Below are 21,586 nucleotides of genomic sequence, written 5' to 3'. Positions count from 1 at the left end.
ATTTTTGCTAATGTAATATTGCTATCACAGCATGACACTTCTCATTCAGACTGTGTTATCCCAAGAAAAATGTAAGCAAAGGCTACAAGTCTCTAGGGATCACACCTGCATGAAAAGGGGTCTTTGTTGGATAACTGTTCAGGAATGTATAGACTAGTGAAGGATATATATTAACTACATGTAATACTTCATTCAGTTATCTATGATGATAGAAAATATCATGCAATAATGTAACTGTGAATGATATCTCTTAATTAGTATTTTGTTTAGTTATATTGTTTAACCAAAAATGTACTGTTTGTAAAATGTTAAATGTTTATGTTCTACTTTGTTATTGAAATGTTAGAAGTTGTACTATAACTATAATGGCCTAGTAAAGATCTAGAGCAAAACAAAGAAGTATAAAATACATTTATTTTTATAGCTCTTTGGATAAAATAATACCATTTTCATTTTTCATCATTTAAAATGGCCACTTTACCGAAAGGCTGATAATGATATTCTGACCCAATGGCTTAGGATGTACATGATTTACATAATTATAGAACAGAAAAGTTCTGTTCTGTTCTGTTCCACTTTCCATCTCATTTCTTCATTGTACATACTAACAGGTGCCCATTAATCTCAGTCATTATCCTGCTATTTATTTTCTTTGATCATTAATGACTGCAAATTGGACTCCAACTGACCTGTTAATGAGTGTAGAATTATTGATACACATTCTTTCTTACCTAATTAGCACTGACCAGCAGAATTTCAGGATGAAAGAGGTTGGTCACTCAGTGTACTTTGTGTCTTTTAACATAACAAATAATAATTAAACTTCTTAGTCTGGCTCTTTAATGCAAGGAAATCATCTTTAATTTGTTTCTTGCCATGTTTAAAGTTGCCGTGCTGTAGCCATCAGCACCTGTACACACTGGTTATTCGGGTACCTACTCGTGTGAGCGATACCGCCCTCATGTGATTTATGTACATGTTGGTGAACAGGAAATTCACACATTTAACAGGTTATTATTCCGTATTTAACTGAAGATTTGAAAAGTTTTAGTAATGAATGTGTAAGATCATACCTTAACTATATCCATGTCAAATATCTATCTAATATAATCTGAATAACTGTGAAAAAAAATACGTTTTTTGCTGCGAAAATGAAGATATTTTAAGGCAATGGTATATATTTTCACGATTGATGGTATTATTTCGGATTATATGAGGAAATTTTTGTTAGGAAAATGAAAAGCAGTCATTCTATGTGTTAGCCGTTACTTTCTTTTCACAAAAACTGGAATCACAGTAAAATTAGATCGATTTTTACGAAGACAGTGTGTAGAAAAAAAGATACCTCTGACGATGTACCATGGTACCATCCTCGTTGTTTCTGTCAATCGAGCGGATACCGTCCTCGTTTTTGAAATGAGCATTACATTCAAATTCGCTATCAACTTAGTATCAAGATCCATCTACATAGACACATTCTTATGTGTATTTTCAATTGAATATTGCTTCCGTACATTTTGTCTTGTTATTTAACTTGTTACGGGGTATAAAATGTTCATAGCAAAAACAAAATTAAATTTGTTCAGAAATTCTATGATTTTTGTCAAATATTTTATTGCAATCGACCCATGTTTCTAAGCTTCGTTTTGAAACTTTTGAGGAATAAAGCCAGTAATTCGGTCGAAAATGTGCTTCTTCAAGGGGGCACCAGTCTTGAACGAAGACATCACTGCCGAGGTGCAACACTGCAAGGTATTGAAGGGGGTGCCTTTGCCCATGTTAGACGTTAGGCAGGGTTTCCGGGGTCGGGGGGGGCGGGGGTGTAGGTCAGGGAGACTCCTAGAAATTTTTGAAATACAGGCAGGAAATGGTGTCCTCTGGTGTATTTTAGGTTTAAATTTTGAAGTATTGGAGGGGTACGATACTTCCCTATTGATTGTGGGGTCAGGCCCCCACCCACTGGAAAATTTTGAAATACAGGTATGAGATGGTGGCCTCTGCTATATTTCTGGGTCTAAATTTTCAGAAATAATTATTCCTTTGCCAAAATAGTAGGGTGCATCTTTGATGAGTATGTCACTTCTCGACCAAAAGGGGAGGCACGGGCCCACTCGGCCTAGCCCTGGATCCGGGCCTGGTGCATGAAATGAGATGGTTTATATTTATAGGCCTACACTCCACACTGCAAGTTTTGCGGATCGAAACCGAAAGTAGGGGTTTATTGTGCGGACATGAGCATATTTTAGGGTAGCAGACCACAACTGACAGGCATTTTACTAGGAACTATTACACTCCCTCTTTATTTTCATCGTTACTTTAAGTTATGATAGAACTTTCGTGAAAAATAGGTGTTGGAAAAAGTGATGTTTTATTAACAGGCGCGTAGCTAGGGCATTCTTCATAGTACGCAGAGGTAATGCGTAGGGGTCTTGGTATCCTCCCCATGATATTTTTTTCATCTGAGAACCGCAAATGGTGCATTTTGGCGTGTATTTGAAGCTAAACATTGCACGAAAACCTTATTCGTTCTTAATCTTTTATATAAAATCTATTATTTTACTAGGTATGTGTGTACTATTGCACGTGCAATTTGTGGTTCATTGATCCATGTTATATGTGTGCAGTATTCAAAACAGATGGTTGGTGGTAACACACTTTCAAAACATCATTATGATTGATTAACAAGAGATGTGTGTATAAATTTATATTCGAGAGTTGTTAAAAGTTTTTATTTTTATTTTGTTGGGTTTAACGTCGCACCGACACAATTTTGGGTCATATGGCGACTTTCCAGCTTTAATGGTGGAGGAAGACCCCAGGTGCCCCTCCGTGCATAATTTCATCACGAGCGGGCACCTGGGTAGAACCACCGACCTTCCGTAAGCCAGCTGGATGGCTTCCTCACGTGAAGAATTCTACGCCCCAAATGAGGTTTCGAACCCACATCGATGAGGGGCAAATGGTTTGAAGTCAACGACTCTAACCACTCGGCCACGGAGGCCCCCTTGTTAAAAGTAATTTTGCCATAACTCCAAACAGAATACTAGTAAACAAAGACATGCTAAGTTTCATGATATTGTTACAAATGTACCAAATAAGAAACTGATGCCTTGCATAGGGAAACTATTTCGGCGAATGTCATCGACGTCTGCATTATGTCAACTTCGTTAAAATGTATTATTATCTTTTCTTCAACTAAAACAGTATTCTGCAAAATGTTTCTTACTCCTTTTAAATTATTTTGCAGTTTGCAATCGTGATCTTGCGCTTAGCGCTTCATGCATCTCTATCTCTGGCGAGCTGTAAAGCGCGAGATAGCGATGGTGAAGCCATCGTGATTTCGTGCTGTGAACACTTTGCGTATTGTGAAGCGTGAAGTGCGAAATCACGATGGTGAAGCTAAGCATCACGGTGGTGAAGCAAAAAATTTCGAGAAAAAAACAACAACAAAAAACACAACAACTCCATTTCGTGCTTTGTCATTTTGATCTCGCGCTTCGGGTATCGCCTTCCCATGACAGAGAAGCGTGAAAGACGAAGCGCGAGATCACAACGGCGAAGTGCGAAACTATGAAAATTTCTGGCTTTAATATTAGCATTGGGCAGATTTCGTACCAACAATATTGAATCATAAAACAAGTATTTAAACGTAGCGGGATTGTTGATATAATATTATCTAAACGACATGTAAAACCAAGTATTACACTGAAATCTTGTTTTGATGATTTTTAAAAATGTTGTTTAAGGTCTTTCGAAATATTATACATATAATTTAGTTAGGTAATACGCATTAAAAATATTAAATCACCAATTATATAGAAAGAGCATATTTATCTCACTGTGAATTGGTTGTCAAATACTGTAATATCGTATGACTTGTACCGGTGTCAATAGCATAAGATTTAACTAGGTGTAATGAATGGATTTCTATTGAATTTTAATTTCTATGGAATAATAATTGATAATTTCATACACTTAAGTACAATTATAACATAATTCTATGATATCAAAGGCTGAACGTGAAGCTATTATATCTTATTTTTTATTTATATACGGTACCGAATATACCGTTACAATAGTTTCGCGCTCAGCTCAAGATAAAGTAAATATTATGCGAGACAAATTACGTCTGCAGTGTTATACAAAAAGTCATATTCAAAAGCTTTTAGCCTTGAAAATGTAATTTTTTTCCGATTTCTCAACCAACATTTTATTAATTGTTAACACTGTATTATAATTTTGTTATAGAAATTTCCTCCTAGACAGCGTATGATTGTAATATTTCACATGGTCAGGATTATTACAAAATAAGCAATCAGATAGTAGGATTATGAGATAAATTGCAAAACTGTACCTAAATTGTTATAAAACTACAAAGACAATTGGTGAATTTCAATGCACGTTAAATCAACTAATCATATAAATCAGTTTGCTATATAAATAATGTCTATAAGAAACAGGTTCGCTTTATTTTTATTACAAACTCAGGTTATAACGAAAACGCACTTGCTTGTCCCGATGAGTTCGCTAAAACCGGAGTTTACTGTACTTCAACACAATATGAAGTAAGCAATGATAGTGTATGAAGCCATCTCCGTTGCATGACACTAGCCAATTAATTGTGTATAGTTGCCAGAATTTCACTACGCAGCTGCGTATTTGCGTAAAGGTAGCTAAGCGCTTGATTAAGATAGGTAAAGAGGACATGAAGTTTAGTAGGTTTGCAGGTTTGTCGAACAATTCAAGCATCGAGGAATTTGCTTATCATCAAAATGTTGAAAATCGTCTGTTGCTACTTCTGTATTGCAAATGGTGATTATGAATCTAAGGGGAGTAAGTTAAAGTATACACAAACAAATCTGCTCTTATATTGTGCCTTTGTATTGTGCCTTTGTAGATTACAAGAAAGCGTTTGATTCTGCCGATTTTATGTGTTTATGAAATGAATTGCTGCAGCATAACATTGATTACAAAGTCTTTGAGGCTAAATATACAATATATGATAAAGCCAAATCTTGTGTAAAGAGTAGCCAAGGTCTATCAAATTTCTTCATTATAGCTCAACTGGTGTACGACAAGGTGAAAATTTATCACCAATCTTATTTTCTGTTTTCTTGAATGATTTAGACTCACGTATGCCTATTTTTTTCAAGATTAGTGGAATTATCAAACAATGTAAAGGACCTGCTAAATGATGATATTTCAGAAATGTTTTCAAGTTATTTTTGTTACTTTATGTAGACGATACAGTGTTATTTGCAGAATCTGAAAATGATTTACAAACTGCATTAAATAGATGTTATAATTAGAAATAGAATATTGAACTACTAGTGTACAATTATTAATGGTAAACAAAAACGTACTTTACAGGTTCATGTAGAGACTCCATCAGAAAATGTAAATTATTGTTCTTGGATTTCATATGTAAAAGAACTTTTAGAACAACTTGGATTTGCTAAATACTGGTTGAATCAATCAGTATTTTCACCAGTGTATTTTCGCAATATTGTACAACAGAGGTTGAAGGCCAGTTTATTCAATCTTGGAATGAAAAAAAAACTTTGCAAATTTCCAGAAAATGTTTGTGTTACAGAATATTTATAACAGCCTTTGAGTTTGAAAATTATTTTAAAGTTTTACCAACAAATCTCGCAATATCCACGTGTCATTCCCGATGTAGGAACAATTTGTTACAAGTTGAAAAAGGGATATTTTTGAATATTGAGCTCAATAACGGGATTTATTATCTGTGTAATAATACATCTTTATGAGATGAATTTCATTACATTATAGAATGTCCATACTTAAATTTAGACAGAGTAAAATATATACCAAATGACTTTCAACAGTCAAATGTAATGTCATTTCAACGTTTATTTCATAGTAATGATAGTATTCTTCTTTTTAAGTAAGCATTGTTTGTACAGAAAATACTTCAATTTTTTTGGGAGGAATAGGTTTTTGTCACTGGCAGTTATTTGCTGGCCAGTTAAAACACTGTTTTCAAACCTGGTTAATTCTAAATATACACCGTCTTTTATCTTTTAGCTTACAAAATATTTGTATCAGATCTATTATGACCGTAAAACTACTGTTTTTATGTAGCCCTTTAAGTGTTTGTTTTGTTAAATTTGTTGTTATTATAATACTGATGCCAGTATGGGTCCAGTTATAAATAAAATCTTGAAATCTTGAATCTCGCAGATTTCCTCCCTTGACGTACATTAACGTTTACAACCGCTGTGAGGAGTGTGTGAACAAACATTAAAAAGAGATTGGATCTGATAACCAGACTTCCATATCTACTTCCTTTTCTTCAGTTAGTCACCTGTAAGACACTTATACAGTAGTGTATATTGTATGCACTTGTAAATAAGTCGCATAATTAGCACGAACTTAATGGATGGTGCACCTATAATTACAAGATACGATAAAAGGCAGATTTATGAAGCCGCAGCCTCTCCCTATACGCATACATGCCCAGAGAGAGGGCCCGATTTCCCTTTCAGGAAGAAAAAGAAGGTCTTAACATAAGCACTTTTGCACGGTGCAACGACAAGTTTGGTCGCTTTCATAATGAGACTGAAGGAGAAAAAGAAAAACTCCAAGTAGGCAAGATGACAGAATGTGTAGAATAGAGGGTGGGTGTGAGGGAAGATTTGATATTGGTGAAATACTGCTAACTCACTTCTTTACATTTCTAAAGTTAACATTCTAATCAAATAGATCTACTAAAGGTCGGGTTTTACATTTCCAGTTCTTATTTTCAGATCCTCAAAGCGATTACCGTATCTTTAATTGTTCATTTAAGTGTACCGTATTGCGGAAGTAGTCGCTGCGGGGAGTTTTATAAATGTTCATTGACATAACGAAGACGGTACCCATGTGCAAACGGGTAGGTATCATTGTTTATTTTCAACCATCGTCAGAGGTACCATCAAAAACAGCGACAGGATGCATATAATTGAAATTTTATCAACAAAAATAACTTGCAGGTACACGATCCATTCGTTTTATAGTTGAGTATGCATAGTTTTACCAAGGAGAGTGGCAAATTCAGATATCTCAACTTCGAACAAAGGAAAATACGTCTCAAAACGACAAATTACATGAATTTCGTTACATTTCTTCAAATTTTGTAGTCATATCAATATTACTGAGGACTGATATTTTCACCAGTGCGAATTAATGCATTTCCTCGGACGATTCTGTCTTTAAAATGTTCAACATACTTAAATATGTGTCATACGTTGGCATTGTTTTTATATACCCTATACAACCTACATGTATATAAATCACACGAGGGCGGTATCGCTCACTCGAGTAGGTACCCGAATAACCAGTGTGGTAATTAAGCTTCAATCAGACCTCTTTCTGGGTATACCAAACATAATTATGGCTGTGACTCCAATAACAATGAAAAAATGACAAATTTCACACCTCTGCAATTACCACCTGGCTTCTTTGACATGACCTAAGAATGTTTGCCCCAGTTAAATATACATGTTTTTGGTATTTTAATTTCATTCCTCTGACAGACTTTCTAAGGCTCATATAGTAAAAATTTCTATAGTTAGTGCTAAGGTTAACACAATGCCAGCTGTCTCAAAGCGGCAAAGAAATTTAAGGCTCTGTGGATTTAAGAAAGGTGTCAGTAATGTGCACAGAGGTAAGAAACGTACTTATGTCAAGCACAACACAGATAAAAGGTACATTAGGCTCCCAAAGCAGTCTTATGAGTCCCGCATCCATGAGTACAAAGGTATCTTTACCTTTAAAGATGTTGATGGTACTGACACCAATGCTGTACCACTTCGCAGCTCGGCTGAGACTAGAACACTGTCTGATGATTACTCTGTACCAGATAACATGGATGTACACCCTGACCTTTTGACTAATAGACTGTACCGTCCCCTTGAACTGAACCAGATGTTTAATTCTGAAATAAAAATGCACTGTATTGGAAATAACGCATGTACTGGTGACTTGATTATTGATGCTTCTGTTTCACGTAAATGGGGAATCTGTTGGTATGAACGCCTGAAATGTAGTAAATGCAATTACAAGAGCAAGTTTTACCAATTATTTGAACATGTAGATTCCAATGTAAGAGGTAGAAAGTCTGCAAAAGCTAATTTAGGTCTACAGTTAGGAGCCATGACTACCCCGGTTGGGAACACCGGCTTGGTGCGAATTCTTGCTAATACAAACATCACTCCACCGGCTAAAAATTCTATGCGCTTACAGTCTAATAGTGTTGGCAAGGCTATTGTTGAACTGAATAAGAATAATATGCATGAGTTAAGGCAAAAATTAAAGGCTGAAAATAAGGCATGTGGCAACAAAAACCCAGAAATGACTAATGTTGAGGGAGATTCTTGTTACAACAACCCTCTATTCAATGCTGATAGTACCCCTTTCCAAGCTGGCACCATTGTCACTACCACTATGTGTGAAAATAATACAAGAAACAAGCAAATAATTGGTGCTTTTGTGGGGGTGAAAATTTGTAAAATTGCCTCTGAGCTTAGAAATAAAGGGGAAACTGTAGTCTGTCCTAACCACAGGGGACACTGTACAGCATCATTAGCTGAGTCTGATTCCATTGGCAATGAATCACGCTGGAACAGTCAGGTGGCTACTGAAATAAATCATGATCTCAGTATTGCCCATTTCACTGGTGATGGGGACTCTAAGGGACATAGTGGTGTTGACAAGGGCCAGTCTAAACCTGTTTCACATCTAAAAGACATAAGACATCTTAGCAATTCAATGCGCCGTCAAATAAATAAGGCAAAGTTCAGCAAAAATATGTTTAGTGGCCCCCACATGGCTAACCTTCAAAGTAGGCTGTCACTATCTATCAGATCTAGGTGTGTAAGTGAGCTAAAAAAAGCCCATTCTGTATACCAGGGAAACATTGAGGCAATTAAAGGGGCTATGCATAATGTGACACTGACAATTATTCTCTGCTTCAAAGGTAACTGCGGTGAATCCTGTAAGAAATACAGCTTTGTTTGTCCCGGTAACTTTAAACAATCAAAGAATTACTTGCCAGCAAATCTAAAACTGAAAATGACCAAATCTGATGAAGCAACTTTATATTCATGTATTCAAGTTTTGCTTGGTCCAAATAGCATTGAGTTAACCAAACTACAGACTTCAACTCAGAAATGTGAAGCGGTCAATCGTGCATATACTTCATGCATGCCAAAGTCTGTCACGTATTCTAGGAACTGTTTGGGTCGTATACACGGTCAAATCCTGAAACTGAATCATGGATATACTAACTCCACTCTTTTAAAGTCACAGTGTTTAGGTGCAAGTTTACCTAAGGGTACATTAGTTATTAAACACTTACTTAAGTCTCAAAAACTTGCTCTCAGATTGAAATCTAAACAATGTCAGAAAAAAATGAACGACTCTCGCTACGCATCACGTATGCGAAGGTATAAGGTTCACGCAGAGGTCCACTACTCTAAAGGGCTTACTGACCCTACCCCGGACTTGTCGAAAATCCCCGAACTTGCTGATCATATGTATTTTCACTGAACCGGTCACATTTCTAAGTACTGGAAAATATTTCGGTTAATGTTGTACGACTAGTGCTATTTTTCTGTAAATACTGTATTATATTCTGATCAATGTATATATAGAAATTTCATTTCTTTTTCCATATTACATGTTTATAGAGGCTGTCATACACTGAAATACCTGTAAAATGCAATTTGGATAAACCCGGCCTTGCCATTTATGACCAAAACACTGTTCCATACACTGCTGTCTTGAATTATTTATGATTTGAGGCTCTAAACTCAAATGTTCCGGGTTACAGCAAAGCGAAAACTTGCATAAATGGGACACATGATCATTATTTTCTAGTTCTATTATGTTTTTATCTATCATATATGCCAGTCTGTGTACATAATAATACTTAGAATGAGCATTTTGTGGAAATTTTGCCCTCATCTTTCCATAACGAGGCCATTTAGTGCCACAGACAACGCCGGTCCACCGCTTACAGCCCAAAACGCCATAATCTTCTAATTTTTCATCTAATCTAGCTTTTAATACTGCTAAAAACTCATTATTTGCCATGTTTCAATTAATTCTTTCAAATAAACTGAAAACAGACGACAGATTTTAATGTTAACACAATAGTCTCCCTTTCTTATAGGTCAAAGGTCAGTAAAAAAATTGCCTATATATTTCATATAAAATGAACTACAAACAAAGCTCTGTAAAAAATATTTCTAAAACATCAATCTCTGGTAGACTACCTTTTCTCTTTAGTTCCATGTGTCTGCAAATGAAAAATAAAAAGAAAACATGGTGTTATGTAGTTCCTAGTGAAATGCCAGTCAGCTGTTTCTACCAATGTCAAGGTCGGTGAAAAAATTAATCCGCAACATACCCACAATACCTACCTCCTATTGTGGCTTCCTGTTTTCAAACAAAACATCGCAAAACATTGTAAATATGTTTCTAATATCCACAGATGAGTGAATTAATAACATGTGCAGAATAAATGCTTCAGCTCATATAGAATTTGCATTTTACCCAAGAAAAAATTTGAACTATTTATATATAGGCACTATTTTCGACTACACCACGGAAGCTTACAACCGAATTACTGGCCTTATTCCAATAATGCTTTTTATAATCAGTCTCAGTTTTGATAAGTTCTTAAATCTTGAAAAATATTATAATTCCGAAGTATCGAAAGAAGAGGGAGTATAATGTAGTCATATACGAAATGGAAAGTCCTGTAAAATGTATTTTCTTTGGTTATTTTATGAACACATGTCACATTTTATTAATGACCTTGAAAAAATGCAAATTTCAGCTTAATATACTAAAAAATGGAAGCACCATCTCAGTTTTATGACACTAGACACAAAATGGCTATATAATTTGTTGAAAATAAGATATGATTAAAAAAAAACTCATCGATGCAGAAATGAAAAGTGCAAAAAGATATGATAATTACATCATGTCGTTTATTTTGACACATGATCAAGTTTCGCTCTTTGGCATGTCAATGCTTTACCATACATTTGTTACATACAGCTCTACCTCTCTATAATGGACTGAAATGTGTTTGATGATTTAGAAGTATGGCTGCAGCATAGAGGTTTATTTACAAAGAATTTTAACTTATCAGCCTTTATAGAGAGGTATGTTCTCTCTGGATGTGTCATTTAACGTTTAGCCTGCTGGTGGCAATGGATTCTGCCTCTGAGACCAGTTCAGCTGGTCATGGTCTGCACTGTTTGCCATTCTGTCAGTATCTTTTTGGTAAGCACCCCTTTTAACAGTGAATGGTACTATTCAAATTGAAAGATGGACAAGTTCATTATAGAAATTCAGCAGAGTAAGGGTTAAAAAAGGTTTTATTGAGAATTCAGTGCAGCTGATTTTATTAGCAATGATTGTGGTTTTAAAACCGATCAGAGATTTTGTTAATTATATAATACTTGGTCAAATTTCACCTTATGGGGGCTATCGGCATAATGACTTGGGACTTAAGGGGTCACAGTAAGGGGTCACTTTAATTATTACCATATTTGGAACGACTGCTGATTACAAGTGTCAACAAGAATGTTACAAATTACATTCTCCGGGTAACAAGTCTTGAAGTGTTTTTTTCCTCACTTCAGAACCATTTAAAATCAAAATGATCTATTCACAAATGAAATAACGGGGGTTAATGTTTTAGTGGACAGTGGTTAAATTTGTTTTAATTGGATATTTTTTATACTGTTTGGTCATATTTGAAAATCGTTACAGGTGCGGAGTATAATCTTTATAAAGTTTGCGGATTGGTGATGTATGTGTACAGTCTGAAGTGTTTGGCAAGGAAATGGCAATGTCCTATGAAGATTTTAATTAGTACCTGTAATATCGTTATGCTCAAGTATAAAACTTCTACCAACTGTCCAAAAGTTCCACATTTAATTTGATACCTCCGTTTTTTCCAAACATTGGTTTTTTGGATAAAATTGTATTGCTTAATTTGTCTTCTCAGTGTTCATAATTATTAATACAGAATTTGTTTCTGCATTACTAATATCTGTGAATAACCGGTGATATATCCCAGATTTTATTAATATTTTTAAAATTTAAAATAATTTTTGGATGCAATTTTTGAGGGGGGAAATAAAGCGTTTTAATATTGAAAGACTTTTCACGTTGTGAACACTATTTGTGCATGATATCTTAGTATGAAAATGAAGTTTTATCTTTATATTTAGTTAGGTTTTGGGTTATAAATTCACAGTCATTTTCAAATGGTTGTAAAATGTTATTTAAAGTGTTTTCAAGTGTGGACAATTCAGGACTTTGTGGCTATATAGCAAGGAAATGTGCAACTTACATAGAAAAATGGGTTCCAACACCTACTTTAAATATTGTAAATTGTGTTGTTGTGAAAGTTTTAAGTACTCAGCCGATCATTTTCAACTTGTACGCTACCTTAAACGGCCTTATCTTGACAAATACGTCTAATATAGCTGTCGGAAAAAGCCTTCCTGTATTATTAAACATTTGATTTAACTGTATTTGATAAGAAATTCGAAAAATAAATTTGTTTTAATATCCGAAACCAAAGTTCGTTTACATTTTCTTACTGATTTTTTAGCTCACCTGTCACAAAGTGACAAGGTGAGCTTTTGTTATCGCGTGGCGTCCGTCGTCCGTCGTCCGTGCGTCCGTGCGTGCGTGCGTGCGTAAACGTTTGCTTGTGACCACTCTAGAGGTCACATTTTTCATGGGATCTTTATGAAAGTCGGTCAGAATGTTCATCTTGATGATATCTAGGTCAAGTTCGAAACTGGGTCACGTGCGGTCAAAAACTAGGTAAATAGGTCTAAAAAGAGAAAAACATTGTGACCTCTCTAGAGGCCATATTTCTCAATGGATCTTCATGAAAATTGGTCAGAATGTTTACCTTGATGATATCTAGGTCAAGTTTGAAACTGGGTTACGTGCGGTCAAAAACTAGGTCAGTAGATCTAAAAATAGAAAAACCTTGTGACCTCTCTAGAGGCCATATTTTTCATGAGATCTTCATGAAAATTGGTCAGAATGTTCACCTTGATGATATCTAAGTCGAGGTCGAAACTGGGTCACGTGCCTCAAAAACTAGGTCGGTAGGTCTAAAAATAGAAAAACCTTGTGACCTCTCTAGAGGCCATATTTCTCAATGGATCTTCATGAAAATTGGTCAGAATGTTCACCTTGGTGATATCTAGGTCAAATTCGAAACTGGGTCACGTGGAATCAAAAACTAGGTCAGTAGATATAAAAATAGAAAAACCTTGTGACCTCTCTAGGGGCCATATTTTTCTCGAGATCTTCATGAAAATTGGTCAGAACGTTCACCTTGATGATATCTGGGTCAAGTTTCAAACTGGGTCACGTGCCTTCAAAAACTAGGTCAGTAGGTCTGAAAATAGAAAAACATTGTGACCTCTCTAGAGGCCATATTTTTCATGGGATCTTTATGAAAATTGGTCAGAATGTTCACCTTGATGATATCTAAGTCAGATTCGAAACTGGGTCACGTGCGGTCAATAACTAGGTCAGTAGATCTAAAAATAGAAAAACATTGTGACCTCTCTAGAGGCCATATTTTTCAACAGATATCCATGAAAATTGGTCAGAATGTTCATCTTGATGATATCTAGGTCAAGTTCGGAACAGGGTTACGTGCGGTCAAAAACTAGGTCAGTAGGTCTAAAAATAGAAAAACATTGTGATGTCTCTAGAGGCCATATTTCTCAATGGATCTTCATGAAAATTGGTGAGAATTTTCAGCTTGATGATATCTAGGTCGAATTTGTAACTGGATCATGTGCGGTCAAAAACTAGGTCAGTAGGTCGAAAAATAGAAAAACCTTGTGACCTCTCTAGAGGCCATACTTTTCACGAGATCTTCATGAAAATTGGTGAGAATGTTCACCTTGATGATATCTAGGTCAAGTTTAAAAGTGGGTCACGTGCCTTCAAAAACTAGGTCATTAGGTCAAATAATAGAAAAACCTTGTGACCTCTCTAGAGGTCATATTTTTCAATGGATCTTCATGAAAATTGGTCAGAATTTTTTATCTTGATGATATCTAGGTCACATGTGCTCAAAAACTAGGTCACTTTGTCAAATAATAGAAATAACGACGTCATACTCAGTTCAACGCTGGGTCATGTGGGGATAGGTGAGCGATTCAGGACCATCATGGTCCTCTTGTTTTTATATATCTTCGTACCATTTTATGCGTTAAGTTTATAATATTAATACTCTTGAAATAAATACAAAATGATAGTAAATGGTACATTTGGGATATACTTGTGAAGATATTTATTACTTTTCCATGGCAATTCAATTGCCATATACGAATTTATACAAAATAATAACATTTGCATTTTTAGAATCTGAATCGAAAAAGATGTTGGCCATTAAGGTGTCATGGACTGCGCCATTTTTGATTTGCGAGTTGATATTTGCATGTTTCATTGACGAAACATTTGTATCGGTTATTTTGGCATATTATTTTATGAGTAAATTTTTTATAATGTATTTTATAAGATTGCAAAATGATTTTTTTTCCTCATTTTTTTATTAACATTCAGGAGTATGGCAGAAAAGATCTGTGACAAATTTATGGTGGGCGAAAAAAAAAAAAATCGAGTAGAGATGTTTAGTCATTTTAATGTTTTTCATACGTAAAATAAGTCTCAAGCTGGGACATTAGAAAATTATAAATATGGATTAAAAATAGGTAGGTTGACTTATCAAGGGATTTGCTTGTATGACAAAAAATATTGTAGTTGATCTCGGCGGGGATATGCTGTTCATATTATAAAGTATAAAGTGTTACATTTATCCGTGATCAGATTAAAGGATCACGTTAAAACCTTGTTTTGTAAAGAATTGATTTACTCCGAAAATAAGTTTCGACTCTGACCATACTTTCTTGTCTCGTTTCAGATTTTGAAGTAAGGACGTAAGAGGCAACAGAAAGACGGAATTACAGGACGAAGGCACGTTATAGTACAAAGGGATTAAACACCAGTTAGCGTAAACTGAAAAAGCAAAGAGTATAATACATTGGAAGAGTAGGGTGAAATTTCAAAAAATGATTCGTTCAGACATAGTCAACTAGCACAGTAACCTAAAGCAGCAAGATGATGTCTAATTGTTTACTTTATTTGTTTTTCTTCGGGATAGTGCTTAAGTCAGTGAAAGGAATTGTGACTATTACCTTTGAAACAGAGGAAGAAATCACAGGAAATGTCTTTCTGGGAAACATTGCAGCAAAATTAGGAGCAAATGAAACCGAAATATTTGGTGGCAATTTGGAAGGTGCGAACTATAACATCTTGAAGTCAGGTGATGTAGACTACTCTGATTATTTTGACTTCAATCCAGCAACTTCTGATTTTTATTTGAAGCAAAAAGTTGATCGTGAGGAAGTCTGCCAGCAAAGTGAAGTATGTAAAATGAGAGTGATACTTTTTGGTAATTCTGGCACAGTCACTGAATTTGTTAACATTAATGTCACAGTAAAGGATATAAATGATAATATTCCAACATTTTCGGAATCGGTAAAGTATCTATACATCCCAGAGGGAACCGCGATTCGGACAAGCTACACTCTGACACCGGCTATTGATTTAGATTCCGGCATCAATGCGATCCAAGAATATATACTAGAACCGTCGCGAACTGACTTCGAACTCGAAGAGCAGCAAAATCTGGACGGGTCATCGACCTTGAATCTCATACTGAATTTAAGTCTTGACAGGGAATCCACACAGCACTACACGTTATATGTAAAGGCAGTGGATGGGGGCACGCCTTCCTTTACTGGAACTCTTACTGTTAATATCAGTGTCACCGATAAAAATGACAACCGGCCAATTTTTCAGCCAACAGAATACAATGCTACTATTGATGAAGATGTTGAAATTGATACTGTGGTGATCACAGTCTCTGCCATAGATAGAGATATAGGTGAAAACAGTAGACTAGCTTACTACTTCGCAGACTCCGTTTCTTCAAATATAAGACAGTATTTTGGTATTAAGGAGACAAGTGGTAACATTTTTGTGAAAGAGAGGCTTGAATTGGCAAAAGGGCCTTTTATCTTTTTCATAGAAGTCAAAGATCATGGGGATCCAATGAAAAAGAGCCAAGCAAAAGTAACAATTAATATCAGGGACAAAAATAATAATCGTCCAGTAATTGAGATGAATCCATCTAGTAATATCAAAATACAAGAGAATTTGAATATCGGTACACACGTTGCCTTGGTTATTGTTTCGGACGAGGACAAGGGTCTTAACAGAGAGGCAGACTGCGAGTGTCTTAATTCCAATTTTACAATTATGAAGGCGAGTGAAGTTGCACAAAATACATTTAGTCTTGTAAGTGCCGTTGAGTTTGATAGGGAACTGCAGGCCTTTTATACTGTAGAAATAAACTGTAGTGATAAAGGGCAACCCCCATTGTCTTCAAATCTCACATTTAATGTTACAATTATTGATGAATATGATCCAGTAATTCAGATGAGTCCATCTAGTAATATCAACATAAAGAGTCCATCTAGTAGTCCATCTAGTAATATCAACATAAAGAGTCCATCTAGTAATATCAACATAAAAGGGAATTTGAATATATTATTTATTACAAGTTTAGTCAGTTATTTCTTTCATGAGTTTTAACATTAGAAAATATGAGAAAAGTAGTTACGTGTTAATCGTATCTTTTGTTGCTGAGATTAATGCATAAATATTTTTTCAATTAAATTTTTATTGCAATTTTATTGTCCAATTTTGCATGTACAATTTGTAATTTATGTGAATTTTATTGTTGGAGCAATTGATGTACCACAAGATAAAACACCAAGTTCTTGCTTTTATCTTTCCAATCTGACACCACTGTAAAGATTTTTTACAACTTGAAACAAAAGATTCTTAAAATAAATGATTTATATCATACCTCTTTTATATAAAAATGTTAAATTTAATTGATTCTATGATAAGAAATATTAAGATATCATCAGACCCCTAAGGCAAATTTTTATTCATGTATTCAAGTTTTGCTTGGTCCAAATAGCATTGAGTTAACCAAACTATACAGACTTCAACTCAGAAATGTGAAGCGGTCAATCGTGCATATACTTCATGCATGCCAAAGTCTGTCACGTATTCTAGGAACTGTTTGGGTCGTATACACGGTCAAATCCTGAAACTGAATCATGGATATACTAACTCCACTCTTTTAAAGTCACAGTGTTTAGGTGCAAGTTTACCTAAGGGTACATCAGTTATTAAACACTTACTTAAGTCTCAAAAACTTGCCCTCAGATTGAAATCTAAACAATGTCAGAAAAAAATGAACGACTCTCGCTACGCATCACGTATGCGAAGGTATAAGGTTCACGCAGAGGTCCACTACTCTAAAGGGCTTACTGACCCTACCCCGGACTTGTCGAAAATCCCCGAACTTGCTGATCATATGTATTTTCACTGAACCGGTCACATTTCTAAGTACTGGAAAATATTTCGGTTAATGTTGTACGACTAGTGCTATTTTTCTGTAAATACTGTATTATATTCTGATCAATGTATCTATAAAAATTTCATTTCTTTTTCCATATTACATGTTTTATAGAGGCTGTCATACACTGAAATACCTGTAAAATGCAATTTGGATAAACCCGGCCTTGCCATTTATGACCAAAACACTGTTCCATACACTGCTGTCTTGAATTATTTATGATTTGAGGCTCTAAACTCAAATGTTCCGGGTTACAGCAAAGCGAAAACTTGCATAAATGGGACACATGATCATTATTTTATAGTTCTATTATGTTTTTATCTATCATATATGCCAGTCTGTGTACATAATAATATTTAGAATGAGCATCTTGTGGAAATCATGATCAACAATTAGGTAAAATTTGTCGTCTTATCGGTAAAATTATTCCCCTTGAAATCACCTGGCAGTGCGATATCGATTTTTATCTGGTTGATATTTTCCAATAGAAACAAAGAAGGAAAAAAAGTTTGAACAAATATTGTTTTAATTAGAATGAACACACAATATTTATTATCCTATTGAAGTGTTCGTCATTCTTTTCTCTTTACAAAGATAAAAAATTATTTATCTAAAATGAAGAATTAATGCTTCCCTTGGCGATTAAAAAACATCACTATCAGTCTCTGTTTACGGCATATAGTTACTGAATAAAATAAGCAAAAACCTGTGATACGTATCTTATTCTTTTCCCTGTAGCCACTTATTCATACATTGAGAATATTTATTATCCTATTGAAGTATTCTACAGACAATAAACTTTTTATATATGTTTTTATTTTGAAATTATTTTTATGTCTTCTTGCTTCCCTAGACGTTTAAAAGTTGGTGATTTTTGTATTATTTCTTTATTTGCCGTGTCCGTGGTATTTCCGGACGCGTGCGGAAACGCACGAACCCGCCCGAAGTTTAGCTGCCGATGATACAGAAAATATTATTATTACAACATAGTATTAAGTGATAATAATAGTGCGGGAATAATTCCAGTTATATTAAGGCGAACCATAGTTTTTGGGAATCACAAGCTTACCGCAAAAGAAATGTTACAGGGAAACATGCTGACGTATCATGTTAATAAATAAATAAAAAGAATTAGTGCCTAGATAATGACTATTCATGCCATTTTGTTTAAAAGCAACACATGTGTCTATATCTAGCAATGCCATTAAGCTATATAGTGGCTGGGGTGGCCCCAAAGGATGGATGGGTGGCCTTTAAAGGGTGTCCCGATAGGATAAGTACGGTAATCTGCATTTGTATACCAAAATTATGTTAAAAGTACATGGTTTTAACATTTGAAAGGCTTTAAAATGTAAATATCATGTGAAATTAACTTTAAAGGCAGTAAATAGTTTTTCGGGGTTACTTTGATTCAGAATGCAAATTTTGGCTGATTTTTGCGTGGAGGGGTGGGCACTTTTGTTGGCTTATTCACCGGCTATCTTGCAAGGTACGGCAACACTTTTTGTTCAGTTGATATCACTATAAGTGTCTTAGGATTCAGGACAGGTTACATTTTATTTTATCTAAACATCTTAAAAACTTAAGGTGGCAGGGGAGCGGTTTCGTAATTTGGCCCTGGTCGATTTTCTGTATTAACAGGACAGGGTAGATATAAAGGCATATCTATCTTACTGGTTATTTATCATTATTAATTCTTTAATATATCTGGGGAATGAGGAACGGTTAATGATTCTACATGGCGGGTGTTTAAAATTCCTAGCTCCGTACTTCCGGTTGAGGCTAAAACATAAACATCAGAACAAAAAGTCGACCAGACGCTCGGCTGTTATCCATCCACTTTTTTTCAAGTGAAAATTAGGGAAATAAAGTGGTGGTTGGGAGACACATTCCACACCACCTGGGTATGCATCTATGTTTGCACTATACATATATGCTACGAAATTGGATTTAAAAATACAAAATGGATGAATGGCAGAGTTCAAAGTGAGGCCCGGTTAGGCTAATTTTGGTCTATAAAATTTGGGTGATTTGGCCAATTTTCACTACATCTGGCATGGAAAGCGACAGGTGCATAGGACCGGAGAGTCGTCTTTATGTAGTCTATAGTATCTGCAATAGTCCATAGTAGTTTCAAAGAAAAATAAGCAAAAACGAGATTTCTATGGATATTTCAACACTGGTACCCACACGTCAATGTGGAATTCGCAAATCTGCACTCCCCTGCCACCTTAAGAAAATGCTGACGATATAGAAATAGAAGGTTTTTAGGAAACACTGACAACAAAGAATTATTATTATTGTTGTCTTTCAAGTATTAATAAAACAGTATTAATTGGAAATGACTTGTAAAATAGCGCAAAATTGACATCATTTAAACAGAAAATACGCTGGGTTGATTTTATATATCTAAAATATACATTAAAAAAGAAAAGTATTTGAGTGTTCAATGTGTTTAATTCGTTAAAGTTAAGAAATTAATAAAAGCATTTATAAATTCAAGTTGTATTACCATTAATAATGTGAAATAATAATGAAATTGTAATTAATCTACTTTATAATTAAGCACCGCTGTTTTTTTTGTTTTTTTTTTTGTTTGTTTCTTTCTTGTTTTTTCTTTTAAATTTTTTAAAAATTATGCGTGCATTACATTAATCAGACGTTATATAAATTACTTGCAAAAGTAAACTGCGTATATATTATTTATACAAAAGAGTATTTAACTTACTTAAATGAAATAAAATCTCTAATATTTCTTTTTTTTAGCATTATTTAATCATAGACAACAATGAAGTGAGCGAGGCAATCATACGGACAAGTAATGCGCTTCATATTTCAAAAATGGTAAAATCAATTTAGACAGCACATGGACCGATAATCTAAGAATACACTATAATTATTTGTTTGTTTCATACAAAAATTATAATTGTCTTCTATATAAGGGGATGAAACGGAAAATGTTTGTGATTTATTGTTAGAAAGCGCACCATCTTTAATCTTCCCCGTCCGTTTTCACACAATGATTAAATCAATCGTTTTGTTTGTTCTCACCTTTTTATTAAAATGTTATCCTATAATTATGATATCCTTTAATCTGCTACTGACAGTCACAGTTTTTTAAGTTAATCAAAAATGTATACATGTGTGATTGATCATTCGAGTTCAACCGTTAAATTGTAATAAATGAGTAATTACATGAAAGCCATTCTCATTCATCAGATCTTCGACATGGTACCCGAGACGAAAGCCATTCTCATTCATCAGATCTTCGACATGGTACCCGAGACGAACCGGGGTACCATGGTAGACATCTGGTTTGCGAGAATGCATGAAAGCGTAATTATACCAAAAGTATATCTCAATAAAAGACCTAAATGCCGATTTGTTATTGTTCTGTTTTTTTTTCTTGTTTTTTTTTTATGTCTTTGATCTTATAATAATCATTTTGCTTAAGTATAGAATTCCAACACCAATTTAAAGAAATGAGTAAAAGAAATGAGTAACATATAACATATATAAACATTTTCAGTGCTATCTACATTCTCTTTACCAATTTACAAAAAGTGCTTCTTTTGCGAATATTGGTTGCTTACTATAGTGTTTATTGTTCAATATTGTTCAGTATTATTTTGTGTTATTTCTTGTGCGTTAATATTATTAGACCTTTATCACGGACACGGACATGGGAATGTAAATGTAAACGTACTCTGTACTTCGTTCAAATTTTGGGGGGTTTTCTCAAACATGTTTTAGGAACTTGTGAGAATATGTCTGGTTATAAATTAAAGCGCATTTTAAAAAAAATATGTAGAGATTGAGGTTTAACCCAGTAAAGTTGCATGTTGTGTAAGCTTACAGAAAACAGTCAATGAAAAGTAAGACCAGGAACTGAGGGTCGATGTAGAATTGTATCTTGTATGTGTGTGGGGGAGGGAGGGGAGAGGGGGTGCTTGAGGGAGTGTGTGTGTGTGTGGGGGGGGGGGGGGTTAAAGGTCTGGATGTTTGGGAGAATAAAATTCTATTTAT

The 21,586-nt window shown here is 34.7% G+C and overlaps 1 protein-coding gene and 1 pseudogene across 1 annotated transcript in view; both read left to right on the top strand.

The window, feature by feature from the left end:
- Nucleotides 1-20,941, top strand: part of LOC128557329 (uncharacterized) — a 35,795-nt gene extending 14,854 nt beyond the window's left edge. The window contains exons 3-4 of the mRNA XM_053544610.1: nucleotides 7,574-9,449; nucleotides 15,180-20,941. Coding sequence (XP_053400585.1) covers nucleotides 7,574-9,449; nucleotides 15,180-16,722 — 3,419 coding nt within the window. The 3' untranslated portion in view covers nucleotides 16,723-20,941. The remainder of the gene's footprint in view (nucleotides 1-7,573; nucleotides 9,450-15,179) is intronic.
- The window catches only part of LOC128557328 (protein dachsous-like), a 67,788-nt pseudogene that overhangs the window by 4,442 nt on the left and 41,760 nt on the right, over nucleotides 1-21,586 (top strand).

This window comes from Mercenaria mercenaria, chromosome 5 (assembly GCF_021730395.1).
Source record: "Mercenaria mercenaria strain notata chromosome 5, MADL_Memer_1, whole genome shotgun sequence".
NCBI lineage: Eukaryota > Metazoa > Mollusca > Bivalvia > Venerida > Veneridae > Mercenaria > Mercenaria mercenaria.
This window is presented reverse-complemented; position numbering and strand designations above follow the sequence as displayed.